This window comes from Leuresthes tenuis, unplaced genomic scaffold (assembly GCF_036924035.1).
Source record: "Leuresthes tenuis unplaced genomic scaffold, fLeuTen1.0.hap1 SCAF_23, whole genome shotgun sequence".
NCBI classification, from domain to species: Eukaryota; Metazoa; Chordata; class Actinopteri; order Atheriniformes; family Atherinopsidae; genus Leuresthes; species Leuresthes tenuis.
In genome coordinates this window covers 17,265,650-17,289,366 of record NW_027325377.1, presented here as the reverse complement: position 1 = coordinate 17,289,366, position 23,717 = coordinate 17,265,650, and the positions used below count along the sequence as shown (strand labels likewise).

Sequence of the window (23,717 nt, the reverse complement as noted above, 5' to 3'; positions counted from 1 at the left end):
TACCTAGCAACAGGTTGTAAGAAAGATACGGGCCTGGCCTGGAGGATGAGAGGCTACTTGAGAGACAATACCACAGGCCTCCTTCATGAATTATCCCGATTCTGAGAAGAATAATACAGAGGACCGGGGACTTGCATGAATACCAATTAGTACTTGAGGCTTGGACGCGGAAATTTAATGACATCACCTCTGAATGCAGATTGAGAAGGAGCGAATCTGTATTTGGGCACAGCAGTAAGCAGTGACCTGATAGAGCAATGCCATATCCAGTGGAAAAAACTGTAGATGGGGGGTGTTGGTGGTGCAAACAGTAACAGAGGTTAAAACATATGTCGATATATAAACTGAAAAAGGTTTAACACTTCGGTAAAGGTCAACTGATTGATATGATTTGCATATTTGAACCATGTGAGGGTTATTGATTTAACTCGTGTTCGCTGTTGTGTGACAAAGCTGCTGCTACACTACAGTGTTCCAACGTTGCTCTGAGCCTTTTAGGCATAAGACACTCTATCTAAAACCTCAACTGATCATTTACGATCGATGATACTGTAGATTTGCTTATTACAGAAGAAAAGCTAAAAGTAAACCGTGCATTTGCCGTATTTACTTCTTCTGGACCAAAAAGCAAAAAATCGAATCAATATTTTTCCATCATTTATGAGAAAATGTGTGATTTTAATGCTGATGTGTTTACGAATACAATGCTTACAGGGAGGCTGCGGGAAGGCTTCAGCAAAGGAAAATTCACTTGTTTCAGGGGGGACAAAAAGACTGCTCAGTGGAAATTACAGAGTGTTGTTAAATGGCACTTTTGCAGCACTGTTGTGTCACAGTGAACTAATTATATGGTGAGAGGTTGTCTGTGAATCGTAGGGACCAGGCATCATGCTCACCTTGGCAAAAGGCGCTGGAAATGAAGAAGAATTAAAAAAAAAGAAAAAAAAAAGGTTTGCTTGGATAAATTAAGGTGCAAATTCTTCAACTGCCGCCCTGCTGCTCTCACAGCGGTGAGTAGAATAATGACTGCAGCAGCGAGGTCTGATGAGAGCAGTAAAAACAGATGCTATTAGAGGGAGACAAAGACAAGAAGGATTAAAGAGAACATGTTATTTTCTTAGGCGCACTGACAGTTTGAGGCCAACAACACTCAGACAGAGCAGGAGCAGGAGCATACAGCTGCTGCTGGCGAGCACTTTAATACGAGCTCAGTCTCCATACTTTGGTCCTCATTAAGTCCAACGTAGTTCGGAGGGTTTTGTTGAGTCATGCTTTGCTTCCCAGCCCGATACAGCTGACGCCACATATTTGGAGTTCATCCTCAACCTTCCTCCCTCTGCTGACCCTGTTGTCATTCTCTAACACTTCAGCTATTTTCACCCAGCTCAGTTAACCTTTTAGTATTCACGATCCGACTCCGCCTCCGATGAAGCTCAAAAGACGAACTATAGGACTCTTCTGGGGTCATTAGGCTCGTTTCACCATGGCAACGGAAGCTGCTGCCGTGATGCGCAGGCAAATCTTTTATTGCTCTGGTAACATACAGCAATGCGTTTGAGCTGTGTCTGAATCAGCAACATCCAAACACACTGGGCACCTTGTTTTAAGGCTTTCTTATCAAATGCATGAATTTTTTTTAAATATCACCATCAGCAGTCCCGGTGTGTCTGACAAAAGCGTTTCGGCTTTCACAGTCTGCAACTTTTTATGTGATCAAAGTACATAAAAGATGACAGAGCATGTAACAGCCCTGTGGCTAAAACATAATCAGAACAGACTTGAATCTTGTTTAAGAGGCAGCTCTCTGACACACGTCTTTAGGAGCACGATTCCAGTCTCAGGACAGTTCAGCATGCAGATATGCAACAGATTGGCAAATTCCCAGCAGACAGTAATAGACAATAAAGGACTGAGGAATTTTACAGTTCTATTAGTCACACTGCCATCAGGGAGGCATCGTATTCGCCCCAAATGGATTCCTCAGCAGGACAACAACCTCAATCATTCTTCCATCCACTTTATAGAAATCTTCTTAGATTTTAACTTAAAATCATTCCAACAGTGCATGTATATTCATCTCAAGCATAAACAACCTCCCTCAAGGTGGTTCCAACAATTAACTGGCATAACTATGCTTAATATGTCTCAAATCAGCACCACCCATGTGATTTTATAGTTGTGTACAAAAGCATGTCACATTGAGTAATTATTTCCGAACATCTTTAAGTTCACAACTAAAAAGGCTCTAAGTCACGTAAAATGACATCATCTGTTTCTTTTCACGCAAGTTGTTTCAGTAGACTTAAAGTTGGGCATTGTGGGGAGTAAAAGGTTAAAACGTACGAGGATCTGAAGTGAAAACAGTGTTTCTTTTACCTTGCACTTCATCATGTCGCTGACCCTCTGCTGCATGGACTGCCCGGCTTTAGGTCTGACCAGGATGTAGAGGGCTTTGACCTCGGGACAGGACCTCAGCAGCTTCTCCACCAGCACTTTTCCCATGAAGCCCGTGGCTCCTGTGATCAGCACGCTCTTGCCAGCGTAGTACTCTGCTACGGACGCCATGCTGCCGCCCGATGTGCCGCTGCAGGTGTCCGTCTGTGCGTCTGTCCCCTGCTCTCCCAACGTGTCGCAGTCCTGGCCTTTAAACCACTCCTGGAGAGTGAGGGAGAGAGGGAGGATGTGAGTACGAGGACTGGAAGCCACAAACTTTAAATACTGCATCAGGAAGGATTTGTCTCGAAGTATGCAGCGTGAAGCTAAATCTGAACTGTGAATCGTAGTAATGCAGATGAACAAAGTTATGCATGAATGTACAGCCTTTATACGCTTCAGTTTGATCCTCTCTCTTGTTCCAGCACATTCAAAGTGAGCCTCTGTGGTGCTGTCTCTCTGTTCTGACCTTCAAATGCAAATCATATGTATATACAGACCATGATAGAGAGAGGCTGACGGCCAGTGGCGCAATTTGTAAGTTTGTGCCACTGTGTTGAGCTCCAGAAAGTCGAAAGAAAGTAGAAACATTTGTTAAAGCTTTCCCACTTGGAGCAGACAAAGCATCTTTCATCATGACATCCACATAAACAGCAGTTATATTAGCTGGAAGCCCTATTCAGTCCTAACAACACCAAAATGACTCACACCTGCCTTAACGACTAACACACGCTGATAAAGTGGCCCTGGATCGACCTCCTTAAGATCCTTTAAACAGAGCCTTACACTTACACCTTTAAACGTGTCTCTAGATGTCCAGCTTCCCCTCGTTGGAAGGCAGCTTAATTGGATTAACTGTTGCTCTCGTGGTGGTGTAATAGGCTGTGTTTGTTTTTTTTGGACCATTTCAGTGCAATAAATACAATAAACGCTGCTGCTACTTTGACAATGACAGGCAGCCAGGTAAAAAAACACAAGTCAAGTCGACAAAACAGCTGAAATATTGGCAGGTATATCCAAAAAACTTTGCTTAGGTAACAGTTAACGCGGCTGCTGTAGAGAAAATAGAATTGTCCTCAGTACAGTGCTCTGTGGATGAGAAGAGTTTGCTCACTGTTCCTTGGAAGCCTGTTTAATCCAACAAAGCAAGTACAAGTTGGAGCAAATTTATTACAGCTGGACTTTGGAGGCAGGAAAGCCTCAGTTACTTTCACGAGTGCTGATAAACACAAGAGAGCACGGTGGTTTACTATAGTCACTATTTGAAATATGTCATAACTTGGGTTGCTGACAGAGAGAGTGAACTTGGAAGCCAACAAAGTTTAAAGTTGTAAAAACAGTCACAGCTCATCTTTAACTTTGCGGCTTTGCATGTGATCGCCATACAAGAAAATGTCATTATTGTGAGCTGACAGCGGGTTTTAAGTCTTATTTTACAACTGTGTATGACCACCGTGCTCAACTTTGTCCCTTCTCCCTTCAGACAGTAACTGACAGCAACCTGCGTTGATATCTGGACTAAAAGCTCTCAACCACGCTGTCAATGTTGCTGTAAAATGTACCAGTACATTACAAGCCTCTGCAAGACCAGACTGTCTATGTCATCCTTTCTACCCGACCAATCACAGAAGGAGGGCAGTGGTGGTGGCATGTTTGGTCTCATCTGACATCAACACAGGGCCAATGGGACGCCCGCTTGTGAGGTTATCGCTTGGCAACAATCTGCATTATATTTAGTCAAGAGCACCAATGAGGAGGTGTTACTTCCACACAGAATGATTCACCCAGCCGGGCCTCAGGTTCCCATAAAGTCTGCTCAAAGACGTCAGAAACCGTAATCCTCCAGAACGAAACTTGGCCCAGGTAGCAAAACTAACATGCATGTACTTGTTTTCCTTTTAATCTGCTGCCTGTGCAGGAAATGATTAATAAACACACTGTTCTCACTTCTCACAAAGAGAAGTGTGTCTGTTTGGATTTGTGTGGAAAAGACGTGTCAAAGACAACAAGCTGAAAGCAAACCGCAGATTTTTTAACATTCAAACCACTTTAGCTGATTGTTTTAATCGTTTTTTTTTTACAGTAACTTACAGGCAGACGAGGAAATATCTACAGATGTACTGCTCCGTATGCAGAGGTCCTCTGCAGAGGCCCCTGACATTCCAGCTTTGTGCTGGACAGATTCCCTGTGGACACGAGGACAAGAGCAGAGGGGCTGAGAGTCACTACGGATTAACGCCCGACAATGGAGATGCTCCTGCAGCTGGAAAAATGTTGGGACAGACGTGCACATCTGAGATTCGCAATCCTAAATATACACACACACACACACACACGTTGCTGTAAAGGTTAGACAGCCCCGCCTCCTGCTTCTTCTGCTGCCTGTCAGTTAAGCTGATGGTGTCCAGCTTCCTTCCATCTGCTGCGAGCCAACATGGAGACGGGAGCTAAACTGGTTATGTCAAGAACTCTGCTCTCTGTCCCCGACTCCAGACACTCTAATGTTGTTACTATGGCTGGACATTGCAGAAGGTTAATAACCGAATATTAGTACAGATTCAACTTCTGCCAAGAGAGGGAAGTAGATAGGAGTCACTAAATTTCGAGGAGTTCAACCACAGCCAAAATATGGGACTTATATTCATGAAGTGAAGCATCTCAACATGCATGAATGCATTATTTGAAGTTCTGCTTCCTCTGGCTGCCAGGATTTCCTCCTGTTTTGTTTGTATAAACTATTAAAGCAACACTTTATTTATTCATTCATGCATTTTCAGTTTCTTGAAATCTCTGAACCGTTCTGCCAGTTGCGTGGAAAAGCTTGGCTGGTGCCTGTCAGTGTCGGCTTTGCTTTGTCACGGGTCAGTAAGGCAGCGTCATCCTCTCAGAGTTCAGACTATGACCTGATAGGAAAAGTCAATGTAGAGGACAGCAAGGACGAACACTGAGCTTTTGGGACCATTTTGCAGGTTATGATGCCATAGCTGGGCTGCAGAGGCCCACCGTTGTCTGCAGCTAATACTGCTGCACCATGGCCTTATTTCATGTTTCTTTTCAGTCTGAATAAGAGTTTTCTCTCTGCTTTTCCTCAAAGCTCCTCTCCCCAGGAGGTCCATGCTGTTTGTCAGAGGCGGCTTGTTGTAAGCCTCAGCTCTGCAGTCCAGCCTCCGGGCCTTTCCTCACACAACCACTCCATTAGTGGGTCAGCAGAATGCTGCTGGAGACACCGGCAGAAAACAAGCTCTACAGCTGCACACCGGCTGAGGCCATTATAAATGGACAAAAGCTGGCAGAGGGGAGGGGGTGTGAGAAAAACAGAAAGACCAAAATGCAGCCAATAATTAAAGCCGCATTAGTCAACTCCAAAGTCAGTGCCAAGCAACACAAAATAAATGTCGGGCCCTTTCACTAAACAGCAGTTCCAACAGCGAGAGAGCAGTCCAAGAAATGCTCAGTTAAGTAAACAAGTTTCATCCCATCCACCATCATATGAAGACTTTGGAATCAAACAAATCCTGAATTCATCCACTCATCATCTGAGTCGTCATCAGCAGAGAAGGCATAATAACTGTCATAGCTCCCTCCCCAGATGGCCATGTTTCTATTTTTGTTTATGGGAAGTTAAAGGTAATTTCTGCTTCTTGTCTTTGTGATAATCTCAAGAGAGGAAATGAGGGCATCTTTTACCAAGGAGCAGAGGGGGTGGCGTGATGCCTTGATCACAGCATTAGAGCAACATAATCTAGTAGCTCCAAAGAAGTAAAATAGTATTTGAAAAATGGTAAAACCATAAATCATGTAGTTAATTCTTTGCCTGCCAAACTCAACAAAGCGTAACCCGCATATGTGGAGGATGTGTTCATAAAGATGTGACATTACTACTGTATCGCGTCTTATTTGGCCGCTTCGCTGCCATTTTGGAATTTCTAACCACCGTGTTATCAATAATGTTGTAAGAGCCGAGGCTTTTGTGGCGGTGTGTTTCGTAAACCTGCTGATATCTTGAAACAATGGCTGCGGATGCTTGAGCGCAAACTTCCCAAAAACCAACAAAGGGGACATCGGTGAGTCAAACATACGTCCGAAATGTGATGTGTGCTTCGGGGAATGTTCCATTCATGTGAGCAGGGCTTCATTTTAAACATCACACAAAAAGGGATGTAGCACTATTCAAACATGTTCATCCTACAGCTCAGCTCTCCCACTCCAGTGAATGAGGTGGTGCATTTGTCTGTTACATAACCCCACATAGTTTTACATTTTCAGAGCCCTTATTGTACATTCGTGTCCAAAAAAACCCAACAAAAGCTGGACTTTACGTCCACCTCATTCTTTTTCTGAGGCAGCTAAAGCTAATCTAATTAGAATTAATTATATCTGCCGCAGGCTTCGTGGATTTCGGCGGTGTCTCTTTAATTCAGTCTTTTTTTAAACCATGTGCCACTTTCAAATCTACTCCTCACCATCAGATTCCTGGAGATGGGATGTGGGAGTGTGTGAGCGTATGTTTCTGTGTTCATACACACATCGGGAGCATTGTCGGGTGCATTACGTCGGGTGGCAGAGGGATTCTGTAATTGTAACATCGCATCTCGGCGCGCCGGTGTCTGTTTACGCCTGGCTCAAACCCAGATTGGCAACCGTAGTCAGCTCAGAGGTCATGAACCTGTGGAGTCGTCATGGTAAGAATCCGACGCACTGCTTTCAAGTAACAAACTTGATTCTTTTCTAGATTCTTTTCAAGTTACGCCAATAGGAACGCCCCCATCTATTCATGAGTTTTAATGGAAAATAAGGTACAGTTAGTGTCTCGGCACCTGTTATACATCAATTACTCTGAAGCTGGTGATGCATTTTCAGAAAATGCATCATTCTCAGCACAATCTTTGACTTCACAACTAATTGGACAGGTTCAGCCAGAAGAAAAGCTACCCGCCCTCTTTAGAAAAGAGCCGCGGACACAACAGAGGTGAGTATTATGAGATGAGATCGATGACTTTAACAAGGTACGCTGTGACCGAGGCCAGGATCTATTATTTTATATGAGCAGCTCTATTAACCTGACAAGATCACGGAACTGTTCACTGAACAAATAACCTACTCTGCAGTTAAAATCTGCTCCTCCCCCTTAAGTTATTGATTCTTTAGGTGTTTGAAGAGAAGAATGGTTCAGTTCATCCCTCAAGCATCTAAAACCTCAACCTGCTGTACTTTTCCCTCCACTACGGTTGTTCATTTTGCGAGTATTAGTTAAGAGTGAGTGGTTTTTGACACGGCCTTGGATCTTTTTCTTTTTTTAAACGTCCAAGCAGATAAAACCTTTCACTCGACATGAACTACCCAGACGAAGCCCAGCCGCAAAGACCGGAAGAGGTGTTTACGATCCATTTGTGACAGACATTATCACAACGGCTGACTAAAGGCCCTCGCTTTCAGCAACCAGTCAGCCTCACATACCAGTGTGTAGACATGCAGTACTGATGGAAAAAGGCCTTAATTGGAGAGGCAGCCTCAACAAGCCAATCACAGAAACAGAGCAGCGCACAGGCAACAGCTGCCCGGTCACTTATCATGCAGGCTCATTTTCCTAATGTGGAAAGCGGCTTGGATCAGGATATCACTATTCAGCAAAGCTGCCTTCAGTTCCTCGTATGACACATTCGCTGTTCACTCTGGGAACAGTCTGTGTCACGGAGCAGCGACTTTCGGCAGTTCTGGTTCTGGTTCACCAGATGAGCTTCCTGTCATGCACAACCATAATACACCAGTAAAAGTCAAGATTTCGTGGCATGACATATTTAGATAGCATCTTGTACCGAGTGACTTTTCCATTCTTTTGAGCAACGCACGGCTCACTCGCACGAAAGCCAATATCTGTGACCAAGCGATTTATTCAGGTATCCAGCACCGAGATAGATTACAGTGGACACACATCACTAATTAATGTGGTACTTTACACAACATAGAGCTTCACCATTCGCTGATGCCAGTCAGGTTTCTAATTAATGACAGAGGAGCTCTGGTGGATGTTGATGAGCTCTTCAGATGTCTCATCCGCTCAATCCAGCCAACGGTCCATCAATCCGGTATGCAGATTAGCGCTGAAGTGGAAACAACCCAGATGAGAGGCCCAAATATCCACAGATTATTTCCGAGGTATGCTGCGGGTGGATAGATTGGAACAATGCAACAGGATTTCTCCACGAGATCGTAATCTTTTTATCGCTGAATGCGACATGAAGGCAGACCCTTGTAAAACCGCTCTCACTTCTAACTGATAGTATCCGAAAGGTAGAACACCTGTCACTCTGGAAGACAGCAGCAACTTTTAAAAAAGGGAAATAAAAAAACAGCAGAGAGGCTGTGGCGAATTTCGATGAGGTGGAGGACAAATATATGGGCCGGGAGAACCGGGAGGGGGGTGCGAGTGTGTTTGTGTGTGTCTCGGGGAGACGATGCAATCAGCTCTGGCTGTCTGCCGGATAAAAGACACGGAGGGGAGATAAAAAGAAAGGCTGCACTCTTCCTGGACTGGAGTGAGGATCTGTGAGGGTCCACTGAGGCTGAAGTAAAGTGACTGATCTGGAGGGAAAACAGTCACTTTGTTGAATTTCGATTCTCAGATGCATCGCAGTGGGAACATGTAAGAGTCTTAAGTCTGCAGTGACAGCACATAAACAAGAGTTTACAGCCTAAGTGAAGCGCTATTCTATTGTTGATTGATCTCTGAGGCTTCGTCTTGCCCTCTTACATTGAGATGTGATTGGAATGTAACGGTAAAGTTACTGATGTGCTGGGCAATATGACAGAAAGAGATCGGCAACAAGAGAACACGGCAGGAAACTGTAACTCTGAGGTCTGACAGTCCACCTTTAAAGTAACTCTGACAGAAGCATAAGTCATGGAGCTGCAAAGACTTCTCACTACAGCTCCCCCCAAAAATAAATAAATGTAAGGTCACCAAGCCTTGAATGAGGGATACAATTTTTTGGGTGGCAAGTTTGCCATTCTTTATTACTGAAAACTGCCTATTACCTGATAAATGAGCTTTTCTCAGATATGCAGTAACAATGGGCAGAGATTAGCAAATGTTTGCATGCTAAACTATTTGAGCACATGAAACTAAAAGCAACAATAATGGTTTTGACAGACTGTATGTTCAGGTTATGAAATAAAGGGTCACGCCGTCTTTAAGTGCCTGCGAAAAGCCTTCATTAAACACTGGATAAACCGGGCTGTTTACCTTCTTTGGTCTCTCTGCTTTGTTACAGAAACAAAGTGATTCATGGTTTGCAGCAAAGCATTTAAGGGAGTGGCTCCCTTTATCTGCTCTTCTTCCAGCCTCTGCTGTCATGTGCCGTTTTGCCCGATGGAGGACGTGGTCAGAGCTCTCAGACTGCAAATGCTCAATGGGTTATTTAGTAACACAGACTGAAAAAGAGGCAGAGTCTGAGGAAAAAAGGTGTAAAGCAATAGGTGAAAAAGGAACCGAGTACTGTCTCTCTGTGTTAAAGTATGTCACAGACATTTTATTTCATCAGACCTCAGCAAAATGTGTCAGTCTGTGAAAGAAAGAGGCATAATATGGACTTAGTTTGAGGCCTCTTGCGCTCCACCTGTTCAGAACCTGTGGTTTACTCCAGCACATTCCTCACAGTTGAGGGGTCTTATGTTGGAGAAGCCTCGTCTATGTTGTGGCCACTGGCACCATAACTCAACAGTAGGGCATTCAGTGACAGAAAAAGCCCATAAATCCTCCGTGTCACTCTCCAGTGACGTGCGGGAAACAGAGCACCCAGGCCCAAGTGGCGTTCAATGTCATACACACCACAAAATCCCTCTGTGGATATTAACAGAACGAAGGTGCCACAGAAACCACAGATGGAGCAGGATTACCAAGATGACCCACGCTAATTTACATCTACTCGAGCCTTGTATTTAAATAGAAATAAAACCCAAACGTATCAGTAATCTCTGGGTCACATCTTCAGGAAGTTGGATCATGTGGAAACTATATTATCTAATGATTGATCGACGAGAAGAAGGCGTTTCTGTCAGGCAACATCTTTCTCTTGCTCGCTTATCCTCACTCTCCACTCGAATGCTGATTCAAAACCATCCAGAACCTCCCATGAGAGACAACCAAATCCAGGTGCATGGGTGCTGCTGCGAGGAAATGGCAAAGCCTCTGCAGGGGACTAATTTGCTTTCTACCGTGGCATATTTTTAAAAAATGAAACACCTGCACTTGCACTTGCTGGTTATCTTTCCAAAGCTCGTTCCTGCAAGATTTATGACTGATGTTAAATGGTCATTTAGCTGGAGGTCAGCTGTGACGGCTCCGTCCTGACCTGTAGTGAGAAGCCACGGGCCGTCAGGGAAGGGCGAGCTGTAATTTTCCACGCTTTCAAGTTACAGCAGATGAAACCTTGTGTAGGTGTGTGTGTTTCACTTTCAACATACTGTTGTTGTTGGCAAACACCGACTGTCAGACTGGGCACATACCATGAATGAAAGTGGAAATCACTTTCAAAAAACGACACATTTCTCCTGCAGAGAGCTTGGGAACGCCGTGTCTTTTCCACACTTTTGCTGACAATCAGTTCGGTCCAGACTTAAACGGAATGCCACCAAGTGTTGCACAGATACTTCACGATCTCTGGAGGATGAAAACTGTAATGGCTTTTCATTTTGTGCCACCAGCATACAGAAAGTTTTCCCATTTGCCCTGAGCAATCTCTCAAAATCTAATAGATGAAGTGACACAAAATTTTGCGAAGACAATGGATGACTTTGGGGACCAGCCGACCTAGTTTCTGATGACATTTCTTGACAATGTTTCAAACAGATTGCCAAGAAATCTATTAGAAAATGTACACCCATGCTGCCTTTGGGGTTGTTTTGCCAATTCCTACATTTTTCATCTAGCAACATTCTATCATTTGTAATTTTAGTAATACTTTGGGAAAGTCTTATACCTGATAAATTAGTAAAATTCTCATTCAGCTCAGCTTTTGAATAATGGATACACTCTAATTCAATTCAATAATACTTGATTAATCTCTGAATGAAAAGCATATTGCTGTGACGTATACTAGCAGTTCTGGACCTTGAACTGTCTTTTAAGCTTTCTAAAATAGGACTTGCATATAGCAGATATGCTGTACCCGCAGCAGAGGAAAGGCATGCAATGTGATGACGTTATCAAAAGGGCGTCAACTCTATCAAATCTAACAAACATTTTGGTCTGTTTCAACCTGCTAGACAAGACAATCCCGTAGCCACGATTACCGGAAGCTCAAACAATTGCTGTTGCACAATTCCTGTTGTTGATGGTGGCGGACCAAGCATGAATGATACAAACTGTCTCACTTTTTAACATTGCAGTTTTGGTAAAACAAGTGGCAAGAGTGTCAAAGTTTGGGCTTAATTCCTCACAAAGCAATCCATCCCAACTGTTCTGCATATCGAAGGCAAGAGCATTCTCTGAAAGTACAAAGAAAGCGAGCGAAACGCACTGCTTGTATTTAGCAAACTTACAAGCGAGAAACTACATTGCTATCATTCCAACACATAAACCGAGACCGTAGATAAGCATACAGCAACCGCTCGCTGGTGACTTTGTTATTACAGGTACGTTAGCAAAAGCAAAGCTGCACCACCAGCCATACTGTTCAAATTAATGATCCATGACCACTAAAGCCAGACAAGTTTGACAGCAAACTTGTATGTAATTGTCTCTTTCCTCCTTTGAAGCTGACAGTAAACCAGCAGACTTCAATGTGCCATTTATGGTCGTATAACTAAATAGATACCTTGAGGTGACAAATCAATCAGTGGACTTCACACAATACTTCTAAAAATGGACCACCTGAATTGCGCCCATGATCTATGGTATGTTCTGTCAGTGAAACAGTCAAATCATGATATTCGTTACGACATCGAGGTGCTTAATATGGCTCCTTCTCCTACCCTCACTATGACTGAGTGACGACACCTACCATAAAGAAATTTACAGCCTTACAGGGCCTGTTCATCTGCTAAAGAGGAAACACACTCCAACCACCCACCACAGACCACACCACGTCCTCTTAAAGTGCAGAGAGACTCAAGGAAGAAACCGCTCTCCAACCAAGCCTCTGCACTTGTTGCAGTGAACTCTGACTCTATGGTATGGACATGCTCTGAGGTGGAAGACTGGAAAGAGCAGAAACAGCATTTAAAGACTTAGAAAAAAGAGACCTGCAAGCAGAGGTAGGAGGAAGGGCAAGGAGCACATGTGTAAACATGAAAGCAGGGCTGCAACAGGAGGAAAAAAAGCAGGGGGGGGGATTGCATTAATGGTTGCGACTGTAGGTAACAGCACAGGATGAGGCGCTACATGTATCCGGAAGTGGTAAGAGGGACTTTCTAAATCTGTCCCTCCTGGTTCTTTGTTGCAGAATATCAATGTCTAAGAAATGTTCTGCAACAAAACAAAGCTGACTATATGTGGTTTCTGAACGCAGAATGCAGACACTATTCCTTTGTGAAAGCACAAACATATGGGTGAAATACACACTCCAATATCAGTGCCATCCTTTCCAGTTGCTAATACTCAAACTGAGGAAACTATAGGCCGTTCTATGATGACAATCGACACTCTTTTTTATCATCCTGATACAGAAATCAGTACAAGACGCGTCTCATTTAGTTCCTCATCTGAAACGCCATTTACAGGAAAGAACACACATTCCTATGTGTTAGGAGAGTTTTTTGGTTCCTGAAAAGAACGATGTGAAAATCCAACAATCAGTTATTCTTCCAGTAAAGAAATGCCTCTGACACTGTGGTACAAGTACTTTCGACTGTCTGAGTTCAGGCAGCCTCCGACTGAATGGACATGACATCCCTACACAGCAACCCAAAGGGAAAGATGCACAGTATCAGACTGATAGTTAGATAACCAGACACATGCAGGTTTGACTGCCCTGTGCAAATGTTTGCGCAACAAAAAGTAGTCCGATGCATCGCAACCACGATCTATAGGACTCGCGAGGGAAGCTTCGTGAGAGAAAAAAAGAATTTTCACTGTGGTTTAATAGTATTGATGTGGGTCCCTCAGAAGATAAAAGCAATAGCTGAACAGGACTCACTCGCACGTGTATGAACGACTCCAGGGAGTGATTTGTGCTTCCCGTCAGTCCCCTCAGACCCCCAGCTCAGTAAACTAGGGTTCAAACCACCATCTACATGTCAGACCACGTTTCAACCCGACTGTGGTCGTTTATGCTTTTTTCTGTGTCATAAAAACACAAATTTCTACACAGCTAAAGCTATTTTATCATTTTAACTAGGAGAATTTTTTTATGAGAATAACGTCCTCAAAAATCCTATGCGCTCCACTCGTCAAGACAAGGAGGTTATCAAGGTGACACTTCCGGTGAGATTAATCAAAATAAAATGACAGATAAAAAGGCGACATTAGGTGTCCTTTGGTCTAAAATTCTTTAGACATATTTAACACTGAAAAAGACTGCCGTGCATTTAAACAAATCCCTATAGAAAATGCTATTGCTTTGAATATGCACTTGCAAAAACTGACAATTAAACCCGATTGTGCCCAGCAATTAAAACTCACACAGGTTTCACAAGCAATCTTTCAAAAGGCTTCATCCACAATGGTGTAGGTGCCCATAAAGCCAGGACAAAGTTTAAAGACCTACGTCGTAACAGAGCTGTTGTCAGTTTGAAAGTAGGTGGTGAAATCTTTAACAAACGGTCCGCCATGGTGGCCGTTATAACGGTTTTTCTTTTTCCTCAAGTTACACTTGAAAAAACAAAGTTACTCTAATCAATACTTGGCAAAAGCAAAGCAGCCAAAAAGTCGTTAAGTTAGTCTATGTTGAACATTTTTATATTCTTTTGAAGGCCACACTTCCTGCCTCCCGTCTTCTTGGCGCTAACAACTGCTAGCTTGCCGCGGCTGTTCCACGCTGAATTGCCGCTCCTAACTGTCCCGCTCCCCGCCGCCCTGCTGTCTTATGCGGCTGCCGCTCCGTGCTAACTGTATGTTCCCCTCAAAACACAACCGCCACGTTTACTAAAAAGAAAACTAACCACAAAAGCCCCAAAACAATACTAATTTTACCAGGTGATTGCGGACCAGGACATCTTTAACGTTTACAGCCCCCCGGCTCCGACAACACATCCCACCAAACCAATGAATGATGCTCCGGCTGCAGCGAACCACGACACACCGCTGCCTCCGCAAATCCATATTATTGACAAAATACACAAACCGCCCCCGTTTAACAGCGAAAAAAATAAAAAAATAAGTTGCTCTTTACCGTAGACATCAGTTGGTACTGACGGGTTCTTTCTCTCGCCCCTGTCAGAGAGGCTGTGCGGTGCCGCAGCTGCGGTCCCTTTGCCTCCTCCCACCGGCCGCCCCTGATCAGGCTGTTGGGATACTTTCAGCGTCCACGCCCGGTAAGGTGCTGCCAACAGCCTGTGAGTCTGCAGACTACATCGGCTGGACCGCCCGCTATAGAAGTATGAGATTCAAAGTGGGCAGGGCGTGTCACTTACGCAGCCCATGGGTCCTCCCCCAGCTCCCCCCCACCGGTACATACCGTTCTGCCCTTCGGTCAGACCGAGCGCCACGCTAAATATCATCTGGGAGTCTTTTCTTTTGCAACTCTTCTAACATAAAACGATCTAAGTAAAACCAAACGCAGTGGTCATCATGTCAGGACAGACTGCTTCTGCTCACGCCTGCATGCTTTGCTTCCTTTTTTAAAACCTGCTCGTGAACAATTATCAGGTACCAAACATCGTATAAACTCCTGTCATACAGCAGAATCCTTTATCTTCCAGCTGTGACAGTCTGATACACTTTCATTCAGAATGCCCAAATCCCGCACAACTTTAAAACACGGGGTGCGTAAAAGAGCAGGACGCACACCAGGATTTGACCCACAAATCTCAGCGTGACCTTTACACGCTGACATGATTTACTGTTGCTCGGTGTGTTGTGACAACACAGTCTCTGGTTTTTCATTCAAAAGAATTTTTAGAGGCCATTCCCCAGTCTGACTTTTTTTTTTGGATCCAAACTGGGAGATATCCTAAACTGGGCCTCGGGCCCACCGCGGAGCAGAGCAACCTCAGGACTTTTGCCAGAGCCGGTGTGTCTCCCGAATGTTGATTTTTTCTTTTTTTCAAGTTTGCAACTCTCAGAAAATCTGGCCAGCTAATGATGACGCTAATGATGACGGATAAGCCGCGCAGCTTCTCTGGCGCTCCCACGTGAAACTCCACATAAAAGGCAGCAGCGAAACGAGGGGAAAACCATCCTTGGCACATTACATAAAAGCGTTAAAGGTGAGGTGTAGGTGCTGAATTTCGTACACGTGCTGAAAAGCGCCTTTTCAGTTGGACCACTGGGCTGGTCGGAGATATGAGGACAACTCTGGATTGATTTCCTCCTGTGGCTAACACAGACACCAGCCAGCAGCTCCCAGTAGGCAGGCAGCTCCAACATGCGCCTCCTCTGCAGGAGAGCGCGACGACCTGCTCCTGCAGCGCGCCATCTCCCGTTTCTTTTATCACTCTTTCCTATCAGCGTGGTCTACAGACAGGCGATTAAAATCAGCGAGGCCCGAAATATCCCTTTATTTCCAAGAGTGTGTTTTAGTGTTCTGTGCGCAGAATTACAATCATTGATATCAGCTTGAAAGCAACAATAGGTTCTGGAAGTCTGATAAGAATTTGTGATATCCATGAGTTTCTAAACACCCCAGCAGAAGATAAAATCTCCATAACATACAATAAGAGGGAGTGTCTGACTAATAACTTTATGTAAGGTCAACAATTATGAAACCAGGCAGCATAGAAAAAGTGGCTGGTCTATACTGACCTCTAGTGGGCACATAAGGGAGGTGCACAAGAGAAGGAAAGGCAGATTTTCTTTTTAATCTTGTTCAAAAATATAAAATGAATCCCCCCAAAGTTATATTTAGCATGGCTATATCGTAATTATTAAAACTATTGTCACTAGAGGGCCTTTTTAGGTCACTCAGGCCATAGTAAACATATAGAAACAGTGCACAATGTTCTTTGTTTGATTGTACTGCTGATATTAAGCAGTGGTTGGCCTAAAATTTTCTTCATTGAAATTAAAATAAAACTGAATGTGTTGCGTTTGGGGATACTGTGACGGTTGGCTTTGGCACCTTGTCTTCAAAGCTCAGTTCAGCCGTCAGAAATCTGGGAGTGATCTTTGACAGTCATCTGAGGTTTGAGAAACAAATTAACAATGATGTTAGGAGTAGTTTTTTCCAGTTGTGTCTCCTGGCCAAAGTTAAAATGATTTTAAACCGTCACGACATTGAGAAAGCCACCCATACCCTAATAAGTTCAAGGTTAGACTACTACAAACACTTTATGTCGGTGTTTCCCAGACTTCCCTCAGTTGCCTTCAACTGGTGCAAAATGCTGCTGCCTGTCTTTGAACCAACACCAACAGACGTGTGCATATCACTCCTGTTCTTAACTCCTTTCATTGGCTTCCTGTCCTTTATAGAATTGATTTTAAACTTTTAATGTTTGTTTTTAGAGCTCAACGGCCTCGCCCCATCGTATTTAGCTGAGCTTTTAACTGTCTGTAATCCTGGTAGAGCTCTGAGGTCAACAAATCAACTTTTGCTGGAAGTGTCCAGGTCAAACTACAAACACTGGGGTGACCGAGACTTTTCTGTTGCTGCCTCTGGAATAAGCTCCCCGCCGAGATCCGTCTTATTTCTGACCTGGGCCTCTTTAAATCTAGGCTAAAAACCTACTTATTTAGGATGGCTTTTAATATCCAGTAGTATGATGACACTTTAATCTTGTCTCATTCGATTTTGTTGTGTTTTATTGCTTTTACTGTTCTTTTGTTTCCAAATGTTTTTACTTATTCTTTTCTTTATTTAATATCTGCTGTAAAGCACTTTGGTTCACCGAAAGGATTGTGGTAAAGGACTGTATAAATAAAGTACATTTACATTTACATAGTTTATGCGAAGCAAAACCCATCTTCCAGGCGCCCTCTTGTGGCCAAATGAAGTCACTGCACGAAGCACAGAAGCAGGATTGTACAAGTTCGCAGGGCAGTGATGAACCCCAGGGGTGTCCATTTAGGTCTTTATTGTTCAACTTTATGTTGATTTGCATCATTTTTTTATATTTCCTCATGATAACGGAACTAATAATAATAATAATTAAAAAAATCAGTTCTGCAAAACTATATGAATTAAGTTTTGATACTAAGAGTACTGTAATATGCACAGGTAAAACCGCCTTAAAGCTGCTTTATAATAATAAGTGAGCGCTCATGAGCGACTCATAGACCAACTGATTAATTCAATAAATATCCACAACACCTGACTTTATATAGACGTCATAATATAGCAGTCAGCTGAGAACAGCTTCATCAGAAAGATCAGCATTGATCAGCTCCTAACTTAAGTTGTCTTTGTCGTATTTTATAGACAGAACCTTTAGCAAAAGAGTTCACCTGCTGCTAAAGAAGGAAGGGCCGACTATTTCACACAGGCAGACAAAAGACAAACATCCACGATAAATCATGCAGCCGCATGTCCTGGAGGGATCCTTCGTGTTGTGTCAAGTTTTTATTTTATTTTGACATTGTTTCAGAATATCGTACAGGTAAACAAGGTTTTTGCAAAAGTTAATATATCCATAGAGTTGCATTTCATAAAAATAGTTGCTCCACTTACTGTCTTCGTGACCATCGATAGTACACTAAGTCATATTAATAGAGATATTTTTTCAGGGTCTACACACTGCTATGACACTACACAGTGATACAGAGCTGCTTGGGTGTTGTGGGTCATATGTTTTGGTACGTTCGGTCATGTCAATACACCCTTTGCAGACACATTCAGATGAAATGTCCTTTTTCGATGTCTTTATTTACCAAGAAAACTACTTTCGGTTTGCGACTATCAGACGGTGAAAACGGCTCAGACATGGAAAGCTGTGAGTTGCGCAAAGGCAGAGGGCCAACAAATATGCATGTGTTTTTGTTTCTGTCTCAACCAGAAAGTCACATTATGAAGTAGCAGTGTGGCCCAGCGTTTTTGACCCAGGATTTGAGCCATAGGTGCCTGGTCGTGAGTTTTTTTTTACCCCATCGACACAACAATCGGTACCGCGAAAAAGACTCTGCGGTCTCATTTCAGTCATGTCAGCGAGCAGATCAAGCTTGTAAGAGCTTCAATGTATGCTTCCGTTCACAGGGACGATTTTGAGTTGTGCAGTGTTCAAACCAAACACAAGCAAAACTAAAAGTGTAAAAGATGAATTCACGTTTGTTTATCTGCTCTCATATGGGCTGCAAACATCTGCGTCTGAACAGTTCATTCATGTTAAGCCCAGTCGTATCGGTGTGATCGGTGGCTCTGAGGAGCAGAACCAAAACACAAAGTTAGAAAACAGAAAACGCAACCAAAACAGCTGAGATTTCTAAAAACGAGTGTTCGGTTTTGTTGCGTTTTTTTTAAACAACTATTTCGTTCACTGTGCTCTGCGGAAACACTGCTGTGTTTTCAGCGTTGCTGCGCCTTTTTCTGAACTTTTGTTGCGCATTTATGAACGACTCCTTTTGTTTCTCCATGATTTGTTGTTGCCCTGCTTTGCACCTCAGGGCCACAGTAGGTTTGAGAACCTCATCCGTCTTGTCTTCATCCTAAGAGCCTTTTTCTCCTGATACATTCAAACTGAACACGAAACGGCAAGTTGCTGAAAATCAAGGGATCCACAGTTTCAGAAACTTCTGCCATCACCAGAAACGATGAGTGTGGTGTGCAGGTATGGGAAACTAATGAAACTTCTGTAGCTCACCTGGATTAAAGTCTTCATCGCGGCAGGTCCTGCCTGGTTTGAATCTAACTTTGACATTTCTTGCGGCACGTCACTCCCTTCCTCTCTTTCTCACACTTTCTCATCTATACTTCACTGTGGCCCCGTGTGTCCAAGCAAGTGGCAAATCTTAATAAACGGTGACCCTCTTGGTGCAAGAGTGCAAAAAAAAAAAAAAAAGAAGAAGAAAGAAAACCTTCAATGAGCTTTGGCACAGATATGCAAGTCTTAACATCACACAGAGCAGCGGAATCACCCACAGCTGTGCCCCCTCTCAGCCTCCCTGACCACGAACAGATCACATTCATCGATTCTGGTTACACACTGTTAGACCAGCAATTTTTTTTAATATAAAATATGAAAAGACAACTCTGTGTCAGGTTTTTTTTTTTTTTTTTTTTTACAAATTTGATTTGGTGCTAAGCTCTGCCGTGTGCCAACATTTGATTACTCCATCAAATGATTCTTCAAGGAGATTGCAGTAGCAGGGCCTCATCAAGAAATAAGTGATGAAAGGTGTCATGACCCAAAATGACCCATCTGCACAAATGAAGACCCCTGCTAAAGTTACTAATTGTTTTATATATATATATATATATAGGTTTGTGAAATAAATGATATATTTCACCATATCACACTTGAAAAATACAGTTTATTATTCATAATCTGTGAAGTCATTGTTGTATAGCAGCCTGTTTTGAACCCTTTGAAGCGTTTTGCAGTTGAACCTTTGACATAGAAACCAGACTCTGTCAGTCTAAGGCACTCTGCCCTTCTGTCGCCATCGTGCAAACTTCTCTCTCAGCGTCCAGCTGGACGCCGCCGTCGCAAAATCACTTTGTTTGTCGAGCACAAAAATGAGGAAAAGAAAAAAAATAATTGACTAACAAGAGACTCCTACTGGATGCAAAGCGACTGCACACTCAATCGCAGCTTTAAAAAACCCAAACTGCAATCACAGGGCTGAAGATAATGAGCTGATGGCTCTGGTCCATGTCGCGCTGCTACGCTCGTTTATTCGTGGACTAGATTTCCCCATCAGCTTGGCTAGAAAGTTCTTCACTATGAAGATGATCTTATTTACAAAATGTTCCCACATATTCATATTCATTATAATATATCTATGTCTATAATCATCTGATCGATTATTCAAAACAGATTGAAGCCCACACAGTCTCTGTTAAGGCAAAGCTCTGCTGATGAGTGGATTTCGTCTCTGCTGTCACTCTTTGATTCATTCACTCTCATCAAAAAACAGGCAAACCATCTTTTTTTTGACATTCCACTTCATAAAATAGACTCCACTGTGCGCAGTATACATGTAAAAAAAAAAAAAAATCCAATGGTAGCCTGCTTCCCGTGCCGCTCTGCTCGGGAAAAACTCAAAACAGAGGTTTCCAAAATGTCCTTCCTTTCAAATGATTCTCTGCCACGCTACACAAAGATACTACGAGCTCTTTCTTCTTTTTGACGTGGATGATTTTCCAGTTCTTAAGGTGGTGGGTGTAAAATAACTTTTTTTTTTCTTTAGAATAATTTAAAATACAGTTTTATAAATAAAACTTTAAAAATATGTGGTCCAGATCACCCTGCCCCCCCCCCCTCGGTTTTGACTCTTGCTGTCTATGGGAGGACGGGGTCGAGAGGAGACATAGGAGCACAGGAAGGTGCGAGGATGGTAGTTTCATCCAGATGGGGTGCTTGAGTTTCAGATGAGTGTGGCCATTGTGTTCTGCTGCAGCTGCTTTGTTATCTGCTGAGCGTGGACGTGCCTGTGCGCAGTGCACTGGGCAGCTTGTCTGATCCAGGGATCTTCCAAGGCCCAGGAGAGACCGTGGCCTTCCTCCCTGCTGCGCCACTGCCGGTGCTCTTGTTGAGCACGTTGGGTCGCGTCTCTCCCAGGGCCCCGTCCAGCTCCCTGAGTCTTATCTTGCTCTGCTTCGGCTCCATCTGCTTCCAACGCTCTGCATCCTCCCTGCTGTTCCCATTAGCGTGGAGGAGCTTCGAGCTGCTGGGAGAGTGAGTGCAATCTCCATTGTCCCCAGTATTCCTTTCCTTGGACCTTCCTCTGGTGCTCCTGGAAGGTTTGGACTCTCCGCTCTCCCCTTCCCTGCCCCCCTCTTCATCAGTAGTGGGCTGCATCCTGTGCCCTTTATGTGTGGACCTGCCACCCTCGTTCTTGGCTCTGCTGCTCCCACGACTTGCAGCCACTCTCCTCCCCTGGCCGGTGGGATCTCTGTTTAGCAGCTCGGCTTTCTGGGGACTCTTGGAACGCTCCATCCTGCTGTCTCGTGCCACGGCGTCTCGAGAGACATCTTGAAGTGGCAGATGAAGAGGGTCTGGGGCCGGGGCCAGATGAGATGAGGGCGATGACATGGAAAGGCTGTCGATGGGAGGGGCTACTTCCGACAGGCTTGGGGAGGCTGAAGGGCGAGCATCCCATGGGGAGGCATTGTCTGGAACACATACGGACACTGTCAATAACATGAAAACCACACAAACACATTCCAAAGCCAGCACACCACTGCACAACTAAACACTCAAATTAACACACTAGTAATCATCACAGCAATCATTTCTATTCTACAAGCTGGAAGCATTAAAGTAAATATCAGAGCAGCATTATAACCTACATCTGACCACATCACAGAACATCTCTGCTTTTAGACAACATCAATCTGCCTCTCATAGGTCACTTTAAAGCTTTGGCCAATCTAAAACTTTGGCGGAAAATCGAAAACAAGTTTAATGAAATGGATGATGTGCCCAAAAGGGGTGCTTCGGGGAGAATGAAAACCACTGGGGCTGAGTACGCCTCTTCGCAACAAGCACAGCGAATCCACAGCGCCTTCCACCACAACTTCCTACTCTCACGGACTGTTAGCTCCTTTTTCTGCACTGATCCCTCGGCCCCTGAGTCATCAGTCATTTTAAGTAGTCGAGGCAGGGGGCAGAGGCTAGGCTGGCTACTGTAGCGCCATGAGGCCCAATTATGAGAGGATTCTCTCGCAGCAGTGGGAACATATTAGATACAGAACTAAAAGGGAGAAGGAGAACTTCACTGCGTTTAACTACAGTATGCCTGTGACAATGCAGTGTGTGTGGTGTGGGTGTGCAGGTTCTTGGGAAACTATGTTTATAACATGCTGAGCTAATTCCTATTGTCAGCTCAGCTAAAGCTCTGACTCTTTTAATCATTCCACATTACCAAAAGGCATAAAGAAATGTATACTGTTCTATATGACAACACCATGAACACTCATCAAGCTAGATGATAATTCTGTCTACAGCTGACCGCTGAAGGAGACAGTTTCAGAGCTTTTCCATAAGTAAAGCTGGGTTTTTAGTTGAGTGTGAAGTATTTTTTTGCTATGTATTTTTCAGCATTCTGTGGTTAACCTGTGTCTTAAAAAGCCAGACTTCAAGCAAAGTTTAAAGTAAAAACTTGCTTGGATTCAACTTGAAGCAAACAGAAAAAAAAAAGTTTTAACTGTAGCTGAAAATCTCAGATTTCCTCGAACTGGTTTAAAATCATTCAAATAATACAGACGCATGGCCACATTTTCACAAGGCATGGGTCTGAGACATTAAATAGTGGCCACTGCTTTACTACTATGTGGCAAAGACTTTCAACATGAGATCTACCTCCACAACGAAACCGACAGGTGGCTGTGCAATTAAAGTAATTATTCTCTGATATGCCTTTAAACATGTGATTCTGGATAAATACAATAAATACAAACAAAATGGTAAGATCTAGACTCCAGCAGCTGGTGCTGGAAAGATGTGCAGAGACTACACGTCTGCAGGTTGATGCATTGAAATTATCTGAAGAACATCCTCATGAATTCTTCATTCGACATTTATAACAAATCCACCTGCAGCTGTATAGTCTCTGCAGGTCCTTGCAGCTCCTGCTTTATGAATTTGACAAATGCCCACACACCGTCTGCATTTTAGCTTGTGTAATTCAAGCAGCTTAATTAAGGGCCTTTTACTAATGATGACTTTGTTCTAAAGCACGAGAGACTTCAGCTTATCATTATAATTTATTCTAAGATTAAAATGAAAGGATTTAAATCTAATTCCTCAATGTTTTATGCATGTTAATAGCCTTTTAGAGCTCAACTTCCATCCATATGCGGCCGGGACTGCTCTTTACTTTTAGAAAACTCAAAAATGTGACTACTAAACATTGCAATGAAAAATGGGGCAGAGGAATGCGGAGTCATCATGTCTAACTATGAGTAAACACTCCATCCATATAAATGGGTGTGATTACACATACCTTTTTCAGGAAAACCCTCCTATGATTTTCATCCTGTGATTTATCTATGCTAATTTACCTTACTTTTGGCCTTGCATCAACTCTCATTTCA

The 23,717-nt window shown here is 43.5% G+C and overlaps 2 protein-coding genes across 5 annotated transcripts in view; both read right to left on the bottom strand.

The window, feature by feature from the left end:
- LOC140282648 (fatty acyl-CoA reductase 1) overlaps positions 1-15,087 on the bottom strand; it is a 36,925-nt gene extending 21,838 nt beyond the window's left edge. Inside the window, exons 1-2 of one of the 2 annotated variants that reach the window (XM_072377161.1) lie at positions 15,004-15,087; positions 2,377-2,655 (exon numbers count right to left, since the gene is read on the bottom strand). In XM_072377161.1, coding sequence (XP_072233262.1) covers positions 2,377-2,655; positions 15,004-15,045 — 321 coding nt within the window. In that variant the 5' untranslated portion in view covers positions 15,046-15,087. Of the gene's footprint in view, positions 1-2,376; positions 2,656-14,762; positions 14,960-15,003 lie in introns of those variants that run through there. The other variant, XM_072377162.1, reaches the window with a different exon arrangement.
- A 4,888-nt stretch (positions 15,088-19,975) lies between these two features.
- magi2a (membrane associated guanylate kinase, WW and PDZ domain containing 2a) overlaps positions 19,976-23,717 on the bottom strand; it is a 181,829-nt gene continuing 178,087 nt past the window's right edge. For all 3 annotated transcript variants that reach the window (XM_072377463.1, XM_072377464.1, XM_072377465.1), the window contains one exon: positions 19,976-21,794. In XM_072377463.1, coding sequence (XP_072233564.1) covers positions 21,088-21,794 — 707 coding nt within the window. In that variant the 3' untranslated portion in view covers positions 19,976-21,087. The remainder of the gene's footprint in view (positions 21,795-23,717) is intronic.